General features: G+C 49.9%; 1 protein-coding gene across 1 annotated transcript in view; it reads left to right on the top strand.

The window, feature by feature from the left end:
- LOC128721401 (uncharacterized) overlaps positions 1–17,938 on the top strand; it is a 69,867-nt gene continuing 51,929 nt past the window's right edge. The window contains exon 1 of the mRNA XM_053815153.1: positions 1–82. Coding sequence (XP_053671128.1) covers positions 10–82 — 73 coding nt within the window. The 5' untranslated portion in view covers positions 1–9. The remainder of the gene's footprint in view (positions 83–17,938) is intronic.

Below are 17,938 nucleotides of genomic sequence, written 5' to 3'. Positions count from 1 at the left end.
GCATTCAAAATGACAATGACGAAGGCACACATACTGTGCCTGGTGTGGGTGGTTATTTTCTTCTGCTCGAGCAGCCCGCAAGGTAAGTTTTCCTGCCGACGATTTTCCTCGTTTAGTGTGCGCTCGTGACGGGGGAGAGCGAGCATTAGTCAGGGCGCGATTTGCAGCCCGACAATTGGCCAGTCTTAGGCTGCCTTAGACGAGCGTGTTTTTACGTGGGAGGAGGTCTTTGTCTTCTTCTGCCAACGCAGGGCGCTATGGTAGGAATTAATTAGCTGAAAATTAAGAAAATGTGCCACGCGTGGCTGCGTTACGCGTATCGTTAGCATCGGTTGAACAAATACAGTGCCTTGCCGCTGTGATTCGCGATACTTTCTCTGCATCGAGCCTATCGAGTTTAAATGCTCGCTCCCCGAAACACACATACACGCGCGAGTGGGTGTGTACGTTTCCCAGCCTTTTTTCACCACTCACTGGGCACCACCTCATCATCATCAGCCAGATCGCGCTGGCTAAGCAAACAAAACAAAAAATGGCAAACGCACGAGCCGCGCAACTGCCACGTTTTGCCGATGTTTGCGTTGCGTATCAATTTTAAAACAGCATTGCCTTCCACCGGGGCGACCGACAGAAAAATGATCAACGATGCGAAAAAAGGAAACCGAAGCATACGAGAGTGAGCGAAACAAAAAACATTCACACACACGTACTCACACACGGCCGAATACGCCAGGCTACTAGATGGCATTACCATACCCATTGCGAAAAAGAAATTGAATAAGCCATCAAAATCTTGGCATCGCTTTCCGGCTCGGCGGTGGGCAAAATCCAATGCAAATATCCGGGTGTTTTTTTTTCCTTGCGTACCCTGCTACGCCTCGCTTCTGCACTTAACGAACGTCGGGCGTCTCTGTCGCGCCTAGCAATCGCTACCGAACAGTCATTTGATGATTGACATAAAACTGGAATTGCTGCACGACCGTTTGACCGACTGGCAGGGAAGTTTTCCCGCCCACCCGGGATGGGAAAATAAACTTTTCGGCTTTATTCGGTCTAGGCTGATTACTTGCGCCTTGCCTCGCTTGCCAAATAATCACAATCCAACAAAGTTTCCTCTTCCCCGGCGGAGAAAAAGGGAACACGCATGTATGTGTGGGTGGTGGAGACCCAGCGAGCGGGTGTATGCTTTTCAGCGCATACCGAACGGGAAAACCTCGGGCGAGGTGCAACGGTGTGTGATTTAAAGACGTGGAAAAGCTGGTAACGAACATTTATGGCTCAATGGAGGCGCATGGTGTTTCACGGCAGCGAGCCCCCGAATGGGCTGGGGGAATGGGTACGATTGGCCAAACGGTGCGGGAGGGTGGTTTTAATGCGTATAAATTTTTACGTTTATTTACAGTGATAAATTTTTGGGAAGAATTATTCCCCCATTCATGGCGCTTGGGGCGATTACGAGCCGAGCGAATGGTCGGAAAAACGTCACTCGTCAACCAACCCGGGGCTGGATGGTTGGAGCGGTTTTATATATTAATCAGTGCGGAAAGGTTTGGTGGAATCAACGGCCCACCCACCAATACGCACACACACACACATACACAAATGTACACCTCCCTCTGGGCACTTTAACGACGATTGATCAACGTTTGAATAACAATTGGTCCCATCCCGGAGCCAGGATGGGGAACAGCTTTTTTTTCTCTCTCTTTTTTCACACCTCCCGCGGTGCAATTAAACTCTCGCGCAAATGTGACATTGTGACGCAATCAAGTCAGCTTCCGCGACACCTGGGAACCCGGCGAGTGGGTGGGTAGACTGGTAGTTTTTGCATGTGCTTATTTAATGTCGCCCTGTCGTTCCTGCCATCCCTGAACTAGAGTGGTGGTAATCAAATTTGACGAAATACACAAAAAAAACCGCATAATGCTAACAACTATCCAGGCCCTAACCTTTTGGCCTTCATAAATTCGAAAGTGTTAGAAATTGCGCCATGAATATTCATCCGGGGCCGGGTCAGCGGGCTGAACTTTTCATTCGCCAGTAAAACACACCCACTCAAAAGGAAAAAAAGTACCGCCTGTAAACGGGTAAAGGTCAGTTGGGAAAGGTTTTTTAATGACCTGAACAACAACAAAAAAGAGGAAGCTGCGCATATAAGCCTCCCCCAATCGAGGTCAACGCAAAGGTTGCAGGGATGTGTTGCGTTGATTAATCCTCGTAACGAAGCGATGTGCTTCGATGGTATGAAATATGTTCTAGATCAATTAGAGGTGAATCGCCAGAAATATCCACCGGGCCTTTCTCCCATTCCCTTGAACCCATTTCCAGCCCACGAGGGACTCCGGCTATCCCGTGTGGTGTGATTTGTTAGCGATCGTATTGGTCACTAAATGGCCCCCCTACCCGATAGCGCAACGACGCTTGCATGAGTTATGAGAATCTCTGATTTATTAGCGCGTGGTGCAACGATGCCGCAGTCCGATTAGACACCCCCATTCGCGAACGATAGCGATTGCGATTTAATGCATGTAATCTACGCGCTACGGTTCAATCACGGGCAAATCGATCACTTCCATCCATATTTAATATCCATTACACAGCGGTCGCGGTTAATTTAATCGAAAAACGCCTCACGCTCGCGCTGTCTCCCAACGCTGGCGGGGGATCATAATTTCCGCATCAATACCCATCCGGTTGGCTATTTTTCGTGAAACCCATCCGCCACGTGCGCGCCCTTTTGACATTCGCAATTAACCTTTGTGGGGATTTTCTCGCTTGCGTCGCTGATTTTCAACAGCCCAGCAAGGGCACGTGACCCCCCGGTACACTTAATTTTTATCGGCCAGATTCACCTAACTTTTTATGCAACGCGCTCCAAACCAGCGCGCACAATTAAAGTTTTGGCTGGCAGTTTCGCTGCGCCAGCTTTGCGTGCTCATTTCGTTCCCCTCCGGTGGAGCTGATGGTTTTCCAGGTTTCGGAAGAAAAATATAGGGCGGCAACGGGGGCGAACGAGCGTCCAGGTTTCCACGCCTAGGCGCCCAATGCCGCCCCGGGATCGGAGGCAATAATCGTTAATTATGCTTTTCCATTCACTGGTTGCGGTTGGGAAAAATCGCTGAAACGTATCATTGATCAAATCAACCGCAATCCGCCTGTCGGTGGGTGGGGGGAGGGGTGGAGGGGACGATTTTGGGAGGGCGGGGGTGAGTTCATCGTTTGCGCTTCATCAGCCACCAAGCCATGTCCTTGTTCGTGGGTTCGAATTCCTCCACAGCCAGTGGGGCCCTCTGACTAGCTTATCATCGCACTAATACCAAAAAGGAAGGAGCGAAGGGAAATAGGGCGAACTAAAAAAACAAAATCCGTCTCTCCCGCTTTTACCGACAATTGAAATTCTACAACCCCGAGCCCGAAGGGTGGGATGCCTTCCACGATGCCAAATCCTGACCGCGTAGCCCTGATCTTCGGCGATTCGGATCGATTCTTTGTGGGTAAGGTGTAAAACCGTCTCATCGCAGTAGCCGGGGCGTTTTCAGGGCCAGATTTGTGCGTGTGTGTGCGCGCGCGTGTGTGTGCGAACTTTTTTACTCGCTCCCGTTCCATTTCCATCCAAGATGGCGTAATTTCATGGGGCGGCCATTTCATGGATCGATTCGCTTCACGCGTTCGTTCGGTTGCGCGTGGCTTCAAAAAGAGAGAGAGAGAGAGAGAGAGAGAGAGAGAGAAAAGTAAAGCTCCACGCCAGTCCAGTCGTTAAACTAAAAGGGGCGTAACGTGACCGCGCGAACAGTGTTGTACACATAAACCGCCGCCAACCGTCCCCATTGGATTGCGTATCGACTTTCAAGGAGGAAAAACCACCCCCTCTCGCGCGAGCGCACACCGCAACCCAACCGGGCGTAAAATCTATCCGTAAATATTAATTTAATGCGGATGCGAGAGATAACAAAAATGAAAAAAAAGCCAAACAAGAGATGGTATTTAATTTCACGTCATTCAAGCGGTCGTTGGGATTGAATGAAATTTACATGCACCGTTGGGCACGTGTCGTCGCAGGCCGAGTGCCGCGTAACGATGAAGCTGAATAATGCATTGTGAAACGTTGACAGTTTGCTTTCGCTTCCCTGCGACGATCGAGCCACACGCGGTGCGGAGGATTAATTAATATTAATTTAAAAAATGTGACACTGAAACGGGACCTCGCGCAAGGTCAGCGCGATTTTTTCCGTATGTTTGTCTTTTTTTTTGTCGTTTTCGCTTCACTTCCGAGTCCGTAAGATCGCTCAACATCGTGCTGTGAGCAATAAGGGCGCATCCATCATACAAGGGGGGGAAGGTCGTATTTTAATGTGGCATTATGCGTGATTGCCGTAAATCGTAAGCTTACAGTTCAATTAAATCGCTGCGTTCCCTCGGCTGATTGCAAAAAAGAAACATCGCTCAGGGAATCCATCCCTGAAAAGCCCTGATGCCGCCCCATTTCAAGCGTGTTGTACATGCTGTCGAGAGTGGGCGGTATTTCGAGACAATCCTCACCGCCAACGGCCGTTCGATGGATTCAAATTCCATCCATTAGAGCGTCAATCTGTTCCGCTAAGCCAATCAAAACTGATCGCTCTCGGTGCTTTCAATCGTGCCATAAAAATGTACGCTTTGCTGGATGGGGTGAGAACAGAAAAAAAAAGATACGTTACCGTAACCAGTACACCCCACTACACCCGAAGCCATATGGTCGGGGTGAGTGCAAAAGCAAAAGCGAAGAAAAAGGCAGGAGCAACAGAGAGAGAAAGAAAAACGGGCGAAACACTCACACAAATCGAAACAGAGCATTTTTCGCTCCAGCCATTCTGGCAGCTCGCCTCGGCCTCTCGTGCATCGATCTCGCTAACCACCCACTACCGCCACTTCCGGGTCAAATCCAACCGGATCCGATTGTTGCCATCCGCCCCATCCCCGGGGGCAGCTAATCCCAGGCATCCCGGCACGCCCGAGCAAGCAACCCCCCCCGAAAACCGGGCTGCCGTCAAGGGATGCGAATTGAAGGCTCACGTCAAATAAAACCCTGACTAAGCGGAAATCGGACCGCTGCCCGGCTGTGCTGGACATTGTGGCCCGTTTTTCCCAACCACGCTGTTGCGCTGTGCAGAGGAAATATTTACGACCGTGCTGATTATGCAGAATAAATCAAACTTCATGCTTCCTCGCAGGGATGAATCCGTTTCGGATGCACATTGCTTTCGTAGTGGGATGTAAAGCACGCATTCCATTTCCCTTGACCTGTGTGCGGGAGTGATGTGGGTGGATGGGTGGATGAGTGTGTGTGTGTATGTGTGCCCCATTCAATTCATCGAACGAACAAGCACTTCAACCACACACACCCACCAGTTTCCTGTGAAACCAATGGCCAGCTCTAGCCTCCGAGGGATGGAATTGTTGCAGAATTTTTGTGTTCTGTTTTTTTAATTCTTCTTCTTCTTTTTGTTGCTGTTGATGCTGCGTCGCTTCCAATTATCGCAACCGACGATTGCAATCGACGCCAGCGCCTGTTACGGTGATCGAGCTTTTAAGCACAATACGATGCGGATTAATTTGCAAACCCTCAATTCCAAACCGGATTTCATCCACCGAAGTATGCTTCAAAAGCTTAGCCATCGGAAAAAAAAGGGCGTGCTCGTGCGTCACTATCGCGCTGGATGGGAATTCAGTGTGGAATCGGCATCGGTGTGCGAGTTCAGAGTTTTTGCCGCTCTTTAGCTCATGTAAATTTATAACTGCCTCCGCATGTGCATGTGATTCCCGGCCATTCTACCTAGCTGGAGCAATAAGTAACAATTTTTCCCGTTAGCCAATTTAACCATATCGAATGTACGGTACCGACTTCGCGGCACCGACCCGGCCATATTTCAGGTCAGGATTCGTTCGTTCGACTTCCAAGAATTTGTCCCAGGGCAAACAGATATCTACGACCTGCCCACCTACACACACACACGCCATCCTGTTCCAGCAGCAACAGTTGAGCCCACCATCTTGAGATAGATGGTAAAATATTTCAAAAGCATACCAATGGCCCGGGGGAGGGCCTGGGCCAGAGCGATGGCATTTTTACAATAATTTAGTGGCTCGGAAAAAGTGGACGATTTTTATCAATACTCATGCATCACGTGTTTAGCGAGTGGCACTCTCCAACCGCAAGCCCCAGAAGTCCCCAAATACCCCAAAACCCGTAAGCTTTCCTTGTCAATAATCAAGATATACGAGCGCAGGGTGGATCGCTGTTCCGGATCGACGAACCCCGGGGATAGTTCGGAAGCCACCACCCACATGACCCACCATCCACGTTCACCATCTATTTGCCAATTTACTGGACCACTAAGGCTGCCTAAATTCGGCCACAAGTTCGAAGCCAGCCTCCGACGTAGTTTGCCGAGTGGCTAATATGAATTTACTGGACGGCAGTCGGCGCGTTAATATATGCAAATAAAAATGGTTAATCTGTGCGGGTACCTTCGCGCGAACGTCCACAGCCCCCGGGCGCACTGAGGGTCACACAGACCGATGTGCTAATGATGGGGCGACCATCGGTGTCACCACCGGTTTCGTGGCTCTATTAGCTTTTTCCTGGGTGGGGTTTTGGGTGGGCGCATTATGAAGATACATGACTGACACGAGCACCCGCGCAAGTGAACAGCCCGCCCAAGGTCCCTGTAATGATGACAAAATAGCTCCACAGAGCCTCTCCGCCCGAGTGACGGGTGGGTGTAAACGAAGAGAGCCCCGGGAAAACGTACGGGAAGGTACGGGAAAATCTAATCCACCCACCGACGGCCGACCGTGTTTGCTAATCCCACCCGCTCACACGCAAGAATGTTGTCGTGTAACGCATCCCTCGGTGATGGTGGGCTGGAAAAGAGCGCTGGGAAATTCGGAAAATCCAGCCCACCCGGCCGTGAAACGCGACGGAATTTCGTGCGGCATTATTTATTCTTTTCAAGAAACGGTCCGAAGCGGTCCAATTGGCCGCGTTCGGTTTGGTTGGTTCATGCATGAATGTAGGAGAACGGTTCGCTGCCTTTATCAGGCGTGCTTGCGATGCCTACTGCGATGGGATGGGTGCTTTTGTGCTGACCACAGCAAAACGACAAACACACACGAGACCATCCAAATCCAAGTAACCGTTGTGTTGCTTCAGCTCCTGCGGGATTATGACGAGTAAGCAGAAATTCCGACAAGCCTTGTGTGATGTGTTTTAGGCTAACTGTTGCACACAACCGACCATTTTTGTCTACCGTGGGGTTGTGTGTGAGGGTTGTCTTTTTATTTTTTCCCTCTCTTTTAACCTTTTTTTAACCTTCCCGGAAAAGATGATTATGTGCGCTTTGCTCCTTTTTGTCCACGCGTCTTCCAGCTAGCGTGACGACTCTCGCGTGCTGCAATGCTCACGATCCCGGGAGGCCTTGAGATGCACCGAACCGAAGGACCTCCGGACCGGTGCCTCGGTGCTTCGGTGCTGGTCGGGAAAGTTAAGGAAATTGTTATTAACTCCGGTCATTAATTTCACGCGCTGTGGCGAGAAGCTCGGCAATAAAACGAGCACGCTTTTTTCGTTGTTGTTATTTTGACTTCATCTTTCATTTCGCGCCCGCGCAAGGTCACTTTTGAAGGCGGGTTTAGCGTCAAACCTGGAGCACAATCGCACACCAAACATGCAACAAAAAAAACAACACGCAAACCACCGAAATGAGTGATAATTTAGCTCCGTGCAATTTACTTCACCATTACCGCCGCCAGTGCTGCCGCGAGCGCGGAAGTTGTAGTAGTTGTTGAAAAAAAAAAACAACGCTCCATTCATCTTATCGCCCTTCCCGAAGGGGGCGGAAATGCCTTGAATTATGCGCGATTATCGCGACGCATTCATCGGCCGGATAGGTGTAGCGAAATCCTTCCGAAAATCCTGCATTTCAGCACCCGGAGGTTTTTGGGTGAATGAAAAGAAGTAGAAGCAGAAGAAGAGAAAGCAAAACCCCCTCTGAATGACGGCCAGGACGAGCCAGGCCAGCCGTCGTGAACATCCTTTTCGCAACCATCTCAACCGTTTGATGCGAGATAAACCGGTAAGACCTAACCGATCCGAAAAAGCGAGCAGAGGGCTCAACAGCGCTCGTCGACCCGGGGTAGCGTGCAAAAAAAATGAAAAGAAAAGGTTACCTTCAATGACAAATGCTTACCCAACCGCCACCGGAAACGCAACACACCCAGCGCACCCGGCTCCAGTTGGTGTGTCCTTTTATTTCCATCTCCGCTTGCTGAAGGATTATGTTCCGGTGTTCCAGTTTTGCATAGCGAATTCGTGCGGTCGGATGGCTCATTCCTCCGACACCCAGGCCCAGCTGGGGTTTTTCCGCTGAGCGATGCGATGATCGTTGTCGGGTTAGCTTTTCCACAGCCCTCCTCGGGAGCTAGTGCGCTGAGCGTGCGTTTTCCACCATCCGCCCGTCCGGAACGGGGTGGGACATAAAGAAAATTCCGCCTTTTGTGGCACTCGTACTTCCACCGCACTTTCCACGATATTCCACAGATTAATGGACGCCAATTTATAAAAGTGTAAATCGTTTTATCGCCTCCATTCCAGCCCGAGCCGAGCCGGTCGTTCGGTGGCGGTGAGGTTCCGCAATTCCAAAGAAGTCATTCGGCACTCCCATTTTGAATTGAGGCCTCGTCCTTGGAATGTGTTGCGTTTGTTGTGTTGCTACCTGCCACGTGCCGCAGGGGGTTTTCCACCCACCGCTCAACCAAGCCATCAAGATTTAAGATCACATCGGAACGCAACGGAAAGCCGCTTTCCGACGACGACGGCTACCGGACGACTGGCCGGAGTGATGTGCGTATGAAAGGAGTTTGGTTCTCTTTTGTGAACGGTGAACAGGAACAATAGGGAGTAGAGAAGCATAAGAAAAAAAAAACGTCCCTCCCCGAATGCCACTGACAATTAGTTCACGGCAGCGGAAGCTATCGAAAGCTTCACCCTGAAAGGCTAACACTGCTGTATGGAGGGAGCGCACAAATTCCACCCTCACACTGGTTGTAATGTGATTTGGTACCGTTCCGTCGTTCGAACCGATCCCTAGATAGTGCGCAGCCTAGCAAATAGCGCTCGAACCATGGTCGGTTCGAGAACGAGGTCCCAGCGAACCGCCAAGCCTCACAAAGCCGGAATGGTAACGTAGTATCTCAATATTAGCGCTTAGATCCACTCCCATCCTAGCACTAGGGTCGGAGCCAATCGAGCCAAGCACAACTGACGCCAGACCCGGCCAGACACCACCGATACGGTACGCGTGTGTGAGAAGTTATGCTTAGTCGAATTATTATCGTTATTATCCTGCGAGCTTTCGTTTCGGCCCAAAACCCACACCATCCAGAGTGGCTAGCTCGGCCGGTTCTTGTTGGAGCACGGCCGGCGTGGCCCCGGGGATGCATAATTTATCGTTCAATAATTACGTTCGGTCGACGCCGTTCCAGGCTCCCGGCTGAATTACGAGTGCCACGTCGTTCGAAGCCATCGTCCGAACGCTTCGTAGGGTGCGCTTGGTTCCCGTTTACATGATGGGTTCGGTTCGATCGATCTGCCGGAACCGGATGTGTAGCGCGGCGGCCAGCGACTGCATGGCTGCGGTCAGTAAGACCTCTGGCCGGGCTGCGCTGGGTTGGGCTAGGCAAATGGAATTACCTGCCGTTCTTGTGCCTTTTCGCTCGCGGACCAAGTCGCAGGTTGAGCACTGTTTAACAGTCCACCCGAGCCGAGGCCGACGAAGGACGACGTTCGACGTCACTTTTCAGGGTGCGTGTCTATGCTGCAAAAAGAAAAACGATTATGTTCGCTTCTGGGTTCCGTGTGCCGGATCGTGGGGAGCATTGTTCGCTACTTACGGAATTAATTCGACTCACGTGCGAGATTAGTTCGGTTTCGGGTTTTTTTTTTGTTTTTTTTTATGACCCAATGTGCCTTCTCTCAACCCGTAGTTATTGATCATTCGATTGGCGGACAATGGCAAACACCCTCGGTGGAGTAGAACTCCGAAAACCCCACACGGTGTTGGTGAATTACACCTTTATTAATGTGATTATGCGATCATGCTGAGTCAAGCGCAGCCTTGTGGTTTCAACGGTCAAACATGCAAATGAGCTGTGGCCCGTCGATGTTGTGGGGTGCATTTGAGCAAAACATTCAAACCCATTCGTGGGTGGTGAATTTTCCTGAAAATGACAAATTAACGAACGCGTTATTTTTAATTTTGCGCACGAACAATCACGCTCGCAATTGAAAATTGCATTCCTGAAAGGCGTCCGTTGTATGCTTTGCACTGTGCTTTCGATATTAATGTGCACTCATTGCGCCGGATAACGCATCGTTTGGTACGGCTAAACGTGCCACAAATCACTGCTGAAGTGAAAAATGTTGCCCATTTAATAAGACCCTTTTTTTTGTTGCCTTTCTTTAATTGATTCCTAGACGAACATTGGGTCCGTTTGGATCGATATCCAATTTGAAAACTTTTTTTTTACAATTTTTATAATAGCACGATTTTTCACAGCCACAATGCAGTGGTACGAGATACAACGCAGTAGAGCTAGTTTCGTTCGAGAGCAAGGAAAATAAATTGGCCTCTTCCACTGTCTCCGTCGAATGAAACCATTCACTAACGATGACTCTAGTGACCATTTCAAAAGGATGTTTCTCAACCACCATCGTCTCGTGAAATACGCATAAGTTGGAATTACTATTTTTTTCGCTAATTTTAGCAGCTTTTCCTTATGCACCTCGATTACGAGCAGCTGCAAAGCGCTGGCGTTAAGAAATTAGCACAATTCCCCCATTAAAATGACGACCCAAGCTGCACGGTGTTCGTTCGTTTTTTCCCCCCTTTTTTTTCTTAATTTCCGTCACGTCAAAAATATGCATCGTGCGCTCCAGAACCGCGCGCTGACACCGCGTAACAGGCAAACCCCGTTTCATTGCAAGGGAAAGTTTAATCGCCCCAAAAAACACGGTGCGGGGAAAAAACTATTTTCTCACCGGTAAACAAATTACTTACACCAAATCACTTAGCGACGGTTCCCCGACGGTGCTCCGGATCTCGGGGCGTGACTAAACCGCGCGCGATGTGACACGATGCGTCCAATGTCAAGACCAAGATGGGAACTTTTCCCCGGGTTGAGCAAAAGCTGGCTCGCCTGGCAACTAGTTGCTGGCAGGCCTTGAGCCATGAGGACCGCAGATTGCAGGCCATGCTTACACGCGACCGTACGCCAAGAACGCCGCGCTAATAAGATTCCGTAACCGAGTTACACGCGCACTGCGCATAAGTGGGACGGGAATTTCGCCACTTTGAGCGTCGGAGCCTGTGCAAGTATTTAACGCGATTAGGCCGTAAATTTGACTGCAAACTAGATTTCTCGCTTCACTTTTGGGGTGCCTTATCATCGGTGGAGGAGTGTTGAGCGCTTGTTGCGAGCGCACATTCTATCGGATGTTTGCTGGGTTGTGGGCTGTGGACCCGAAGCGGACTTTTAAAGTATGCAAAACGGTGTTGCGTGAATGTTGGCCGCCCTCAAAGGCAAACTCCATGATGCGCACTAATCACTATCGGAGAAGGCGTTTTTGTCACTATCGATTAGATTTCGTATGACTGCTGTGACTTTCACCAATTAAGTATGTCAAGATTAAAGAACTCAAGAGATAATTCAAGAGAACTGATATAGTAAACTTAATTTAATACAAAAATAACATATATTATTTTTCGACACGATATTCGTTGGAAAAGTCCTTCTTCCTTACCTCCTTGGGCGAAGGAAACATAACCTCTCCGATGACGACTAATGCAGCTATATTTTTCAATACTTAGTACTGTTTTTAATAGATAGTGTCGGAGAAGTATTTTCTATCTATCAAAAGCCAATGAACGACAAGAAAAACTGATTGCTAAAACGAGATAATGCTGTTGCCAACTAGTATGATTAGAGTGAGGATTTCGCCGAGAGTGCCCTTCGGTTCTGGGGCTTAAAGCAACCTGATTATTAAGTAACATTCTCACAAATTACATTCCCACCATCAGTCGAACTCAAGCAACAGTAGCAAAAACAATTTTAGGCAAATCAAAAAACGCTAGTAATCTGTCAACGCATTCGTACATTTTCAATTCCAAAAACCGTTCGAGCACAAGTGATAGAAACCTTTCCAAAAAGTCGCTAAATGCTCTAAACTTCTTCTCTCGCACACAAAACACGAGAATCAATTAGCTGATTGAGCGGCTAATGCTCTCCAGGAATCACTTTCAGACGTACTTCACATTCATCGATCGATCGGTTGATACGATTCTGTTTTTGTTTTTTCTCTCTCTCTCTGAGAACCGAGCGATCAGACACACAACGTGTTTCAGTTAAGAATTTCCGCCAAACCAGCTCAAGTGTTCGGCGGTAATTTCAAACAGTTTTTTGCCCCATCGCTTTCACCGAACCGCTACACCAGTTCCCAGCAAAGTGCTCTCTTATTCAGCGGCGTACCAGCGCTCGTTGCCGTATCATTTCCAGCCAAACACTCCACCCAAAACAAGCAAAAAAAATAAACTACAAACGCATCGCAACATTTGACGCGAATCAACTACAAAACAGCTCCCACAGTTGGGGATCGGTGGCGAAATGAAAAAAAACAGGTTTCCACTGTTCCGAAGAAAACAATTACCGCGCCAAAGTACGATTGATTGGACGGGCGAGCGAAATGGCCGAATTGGTTCGAGGGAAAGGAAGAAAACCGAAAGCAGACACCCACTCGAAGGAAAGATTGGTCACCATTCGCACCGTCCGCAGCCGTGGACCGTGACCTGCGGTGAGTTTGATCTTCGTCGGGACCTTGCCGCTTCCGACGAAATTGCGACCAGCGCACAAAATTGGTCGGCGAGCGCGGGTGCGGCAAAAAATAATCAAAATTTCGTCAACGGAAAAATAGCCCGTACTGTCCCGCAAAAAAAGCCCATCCCCGAACGACCGAGGCTCGTTTATCAGCAGCACCTACGGGGCAGGACACTCGAGAAATGGATGCAGAATGGAAAAAAAATGACCAGCCCAAAGACCCGAACGGAGAGTGCCTCGCGCAAGACCGCGTCCGGTTGATTTCGTTATCATTCGTTTCATTTACCAATCGGTCGTTCCATGCGACTGGTTTGACGTCCGACGCCCGAGAAAAGCAATCATAAATAAAAAGTGCGTTTTTCTCGGGATATATCCCGAGCCAGGAGCCGAAGGTCCTTGCTCGTACCCGCTCGGCCCCTTGGTGAAACTGGGACGGGGAGGCCGACGTACGTGAACGCGCCAAAAGGGGGACCAGTGCCTGCTGAGCGGTATTGATTGAAACATTGAATGAATAATAAATTAGAATTTAATGAAAGCGAAACATTTTTCCAGCACACCAAACCCCCAACGGATGCTCTCTCTCTCTCTTTCGCTCTTGCTTTCTCTCTTTCTCGCTTGCTCATTTATCTCCTTCCCACTCTCGAAGGGCCTCGGAAAAACAGACACCGTCCACCCGAGCACGGGCGGGAAAATTTCGACCACCGGTGCGCGTCAACTGCGCACCAGAGCAACGGAAAAAGCAAATTACCGTGCTCCAATCCATTATTACGTGCCGTGGACGTTGACAAAACCCCGGACCCGGGCGGTACCCGAAATCCGTCCCCGGATACTGGGCGGTTGCGGCATAATGAACTCATAATAATTCTCGACCCACTCTCGGCCCACACGGACCTGCGGACCCCGGATTTGGGCCACTTCGGGGGAGGGAGTTTGAAGCTCATTTTGCGTTGCTTTCATTTTGTGCCTTTTTTTTTCGCCTTTTATTTTCCTGCTACCACCTCTCACTTCTCAGCGCCGTTGATGAGATGGTTCTAATTAGAGTTGATTCAGAGGCGCTAGATGGACCGGCGCGACAGCTCTCGAACACCGTTAATCATGTGGCTGCACCGGAGTGGGTGGGTTTTCCCATTTTCCTCCCAAACTAAACTCGGCGCGATGGTTCGTCAACCGCTGCCGATCCCAGCAGGCGCTGAAGCTGGATTGCAAGTGGCGTGGTGTATGTGTGACTTAAGCGCTCTTCATTCGAGCACTCGAGCAGTTTCGTAAGCTAATAACACACGCGAGCTGCTTATGCGAGGTGGGTGGGCAAAACATGGCACACGTGCGCCAAGCCCCGGTTCGTCTCAACGCGAGGTTGCGCTTAGCTTCGGCGAAACTTCTGTTCAACCCTGGCATCATGAGCACAGATGAGCATCTGAGTTCGCCTCACAAAAACCACCAAAGTGTGTACAAACAATCAAAACTATTCTTCAGCCGCCGGCTGATTTTCATTCACCTCCCCCACGGGGGTGACAGCACGCCTGAACACGCGTGCGGATCATTTGCGAGGAAAGGCGCATGTTTAGCCGGTTGATTTGAGAGTCAAACTCCATCTGACCAATTTCGGTGCCCGGAAATGGTGAAGCCCATCCTGCGCCACCGACGGCTTATTTATGTGGAGGAAATATTCCACTCAGTGTCCCTTGTGTGTGTGTGTGGGGGGTGGGTTTTTTTTGCTTGCTTTTGAGGACTTTGTTTAACGATTTCTGCCATTCGTGGCACCGCTCGAATGCCTTCGCCTACGCAGCGGCCCACTGTGGCCCAGGGGTAACAAATCTGTGCACGGCGTAAAGGGGGAAAGTGTTTTCCCGGGGAAAACTCACCCGTCCGTGCGGGTGGATGATACAGGCCCTCGGGGCCCTTCGAGACTGCCTCGCATGATTCTACAGCCAAGCAGAAGAAACACCCACAAGAGAGAGAGAGCGAGCGATAGATCGAGGTTAGTTGGATGAAAAATAAAATTGTCCCGGAAGGACACCCGTGTGGTGTGTGGGGGTGAGTGGGATTCGTCGGTTCGAATTTCAATGTCTCATATTTTACGAGCACGCCACTGGCAGGGAAATGGAATCACAATTTATGCGAGTGCTCTCGACGGTCTCGAAACGGCTGTGCCAGCGAGAAGGCGTACGAACACCGACGATGCTTGCGGAATGAGCCGGTTTTTCCGACGAGCGGTGGTTCGTTTTAGGTTGGCTCCCAGCACCAGAAGACACCAGCAGCAGCAGCAGTATCAATTGCGGTGACAAGTGGAAATTGTTCAAGCTTGCCGGTATACGATAAGAAGGAGAACGCCCGTGTGGGGTTTGTGAAGCGCCAGAGTGAAAAGTGCACGAGCGTAAATTTAGAGCACGAACCCCGGGAGCGCTTCATAATGTACCGTGTCAAGTGTCATTCCGGGGTTCGCATCGTGCCGTCCGTTCCGTACCGATCCGGGCGAACTGTAAAAGGTACATGTAAAAGATCCTCCAAATGTTTTCCGACGCAACCGCTACCGGTGTGTCTAGTCAATTACTGTTATTTGATAGAGGTAACCCTGCCGGTCAGGCCGTTCCTTTCACGGTGCTGGTAATCGTAGCCGTGCTTCGATTGCACGGCAACGTCCTGACAATGCGCTGGCGGTGGTAGTGGTGTGCCAAACGAGGAGCGAAAGGATGCCACAGTTGAGCATGCCTGCATTGTGCTGGGCTAAGGGCGAACTTGTACCGGTAGCCGCTATGCATTCTTGTGCCGTACGCCAGTGAAATTCCAAACCGATGAGAATGTACCGAACAACTTTAAATGTAGAGTTGATATCGATTGAGCAAAGGAGAAATGAAACTCAGTGGCATGTGCCCTTTGACTTCTTTTTAACAGCAAACACACATGCACAACTTCTGTGTGTTTTTATCTGAATTTTTCTCTCCAAAATTGCGCCTGACATGCATTTGTCATTCTGCACTCTGTGAAATATTTCATCATGCCGTGAAACATTTCACCGCCACGTCCTGTCAGTGCGAGTCCTTGCCAAAAAAGGCTAATGAAAATCGATCGCATCATTTTTCTTTCGCGCAACAAGCCCCTCAAGTGCATTTAGAAACGGCAATGGAGAAAAATTGCTCACAAAGCTGCGCGCAGCCACACGGCCGCATCGAACCGCAATGTTTGCTCTTACGAGAAAAAGTGATACCAGGCGCTTTTATTTACTCTACCGAGCGAGCTATCCGATCGGATGGTGTTGCCAGAAAAAAAAATGTGATGCTTAATCCCGTACCCCACGCTTTCGTGACGATGACGAGCCAACATGGAAATTCCAGCCAAACGTCTCGAAGGACCGCTCGTCAAACCACCAATCCATCAGATGCTCCTTCCAAGCGGCCACCCACTCACCAGCACTGTACAATCGTTTCTGTGGATTGTTTGCTCGGAACTCGCCTTGGGAGTCGCGGTGGTGGTGGCGGGTAAAAATAAATTAAATTAAATTATGGTAATAAGTTAGGTAACTGCTGCCAACAGCGGTACCGAAACCGGTGGAAAATTCGCCGGTTTCACCAGTCTGCAAGGACACGGGCGGATGGGGTGGAGCGTTATCAGTCGACAAGACACGAGTCGAACGCGGGCCGCACACTCCTCAATGGATAATGTATTTTTCGACGAAACGCCACTCCACACCAGACGGCGAAGCTGATGCCTGCTGCTGGCCAAAGCGAGATAACGAACGGCGGATTTTTGTAAATACCGTCTCATCCCGCGAGCGCGAATGTAAATTCATCGAACATTTGCGCGCGTGTGGGTGTGTGTTGAATTTGATGGAGCATTTACATGAAAGCACCCCACCCATTGGATCCCGATCCTGTTGCGGGGGTTGCTTGCTGGGAGCACTTTCCTTTCGTCCTTGACTGCAGGCGTACTGCAAGCGAACGGAAATGTGCCTCCCTACGCGTGACGGATGTGCCTCGCAAGATTGTGCGAAATTAATCACACAAATTGATGGTTTTGATTCACCGTACCCGCACGAACATGCGGCAAAGCAGCATGAACTTGCGACAAGCAGCCCGCGAGTGTACGCAAATTTATGATAATCAACACACACGCAAGTTTACGACGCACCACCATCTTTCGCGAGATTGGTGCACTTGTGCTGTCGGGTGCTTAACCTGCACGCCGCGCATACGTTCGAGTTTGACGAGTCTCTGAAGCGTCCGCTCGTCCTAACGCCAGGGAAAAGCTCTCCCCACACACACACATACACGCACACCGGACCGGATGTGCTTCCTTTCGTAGGGACACGAACTCCGGGTGAGTGAAATATGGCTGTCCATTTCGATTTCTAATCCCCGAACCTTGAACCCCCCGGTTGGTTTGCTGGGAAATGCATGGACCGTGGAAGACAAAAAAAACACGCAGCGAATGAGCAAAAAAAAAGACGAGCCAACGCTCCCACACTTCGGCCCCGGACCGGAAGTGGCAATCGTTGGCCGGCGTCCAAAACTAGCGCTGTTTATCAATCGAAATGGCGTATCTTTAGCCGACACCGGGCAAAGATAAATCGCCTTTCGCCTCGTGTTCTCCTGCTTTCCCTTTTTTGGGTTTGCTGCGAGCCTTTTTTGCTGTCCCTAGCCGGGGGGGTCCAATTTTTTGGGTCAACTAAAGTGTACCAATTGGACATTAGCACGCCACTTGGGCCTCCCGCCCTCGCAAGACGGGGTGGCTGCAAGACGGATCTATTTCCGTGCCGACAGCAACGCAACCCGATCCGGAGTGCCAACCCCGGGGCACTAAGTGGCGTTTTGTTTAGGGATCGATGATAGCATGAATAAATTATTCACTTGCCGTCGGTAATCGGTATCGCGTTGCGATGGGACTGATGATACTTTAATCAAATATTAGCCCGCGCAAATGTATTCTATTTATTACGCGGTGCAGCTTCAGCATTCGAGCACTCGCAAAAAGCCATCAAAAGAGGTGGCGATTGTTACGCAACTCATTCCCCAACTGGTTAGGCAGGGAAGCA

Source organism: Anopheles nili, chromosome 2 (assembly GCF_943737925.1).
Source record: "Anopheles nili chromosome 2, idAnoNiliSN_F5_01, whole genome shotgun sequence".
NCBI classification, from domain to species: domain Eukaryota; kingdom Metazoa; phylum Arthropoda; class Insecta; order Diptera; family Culicidae; genus Anopheles; species Anopheles nili.
This window is presented reverse-complemented; position numbering and strand designations above follow the sequence as displayed.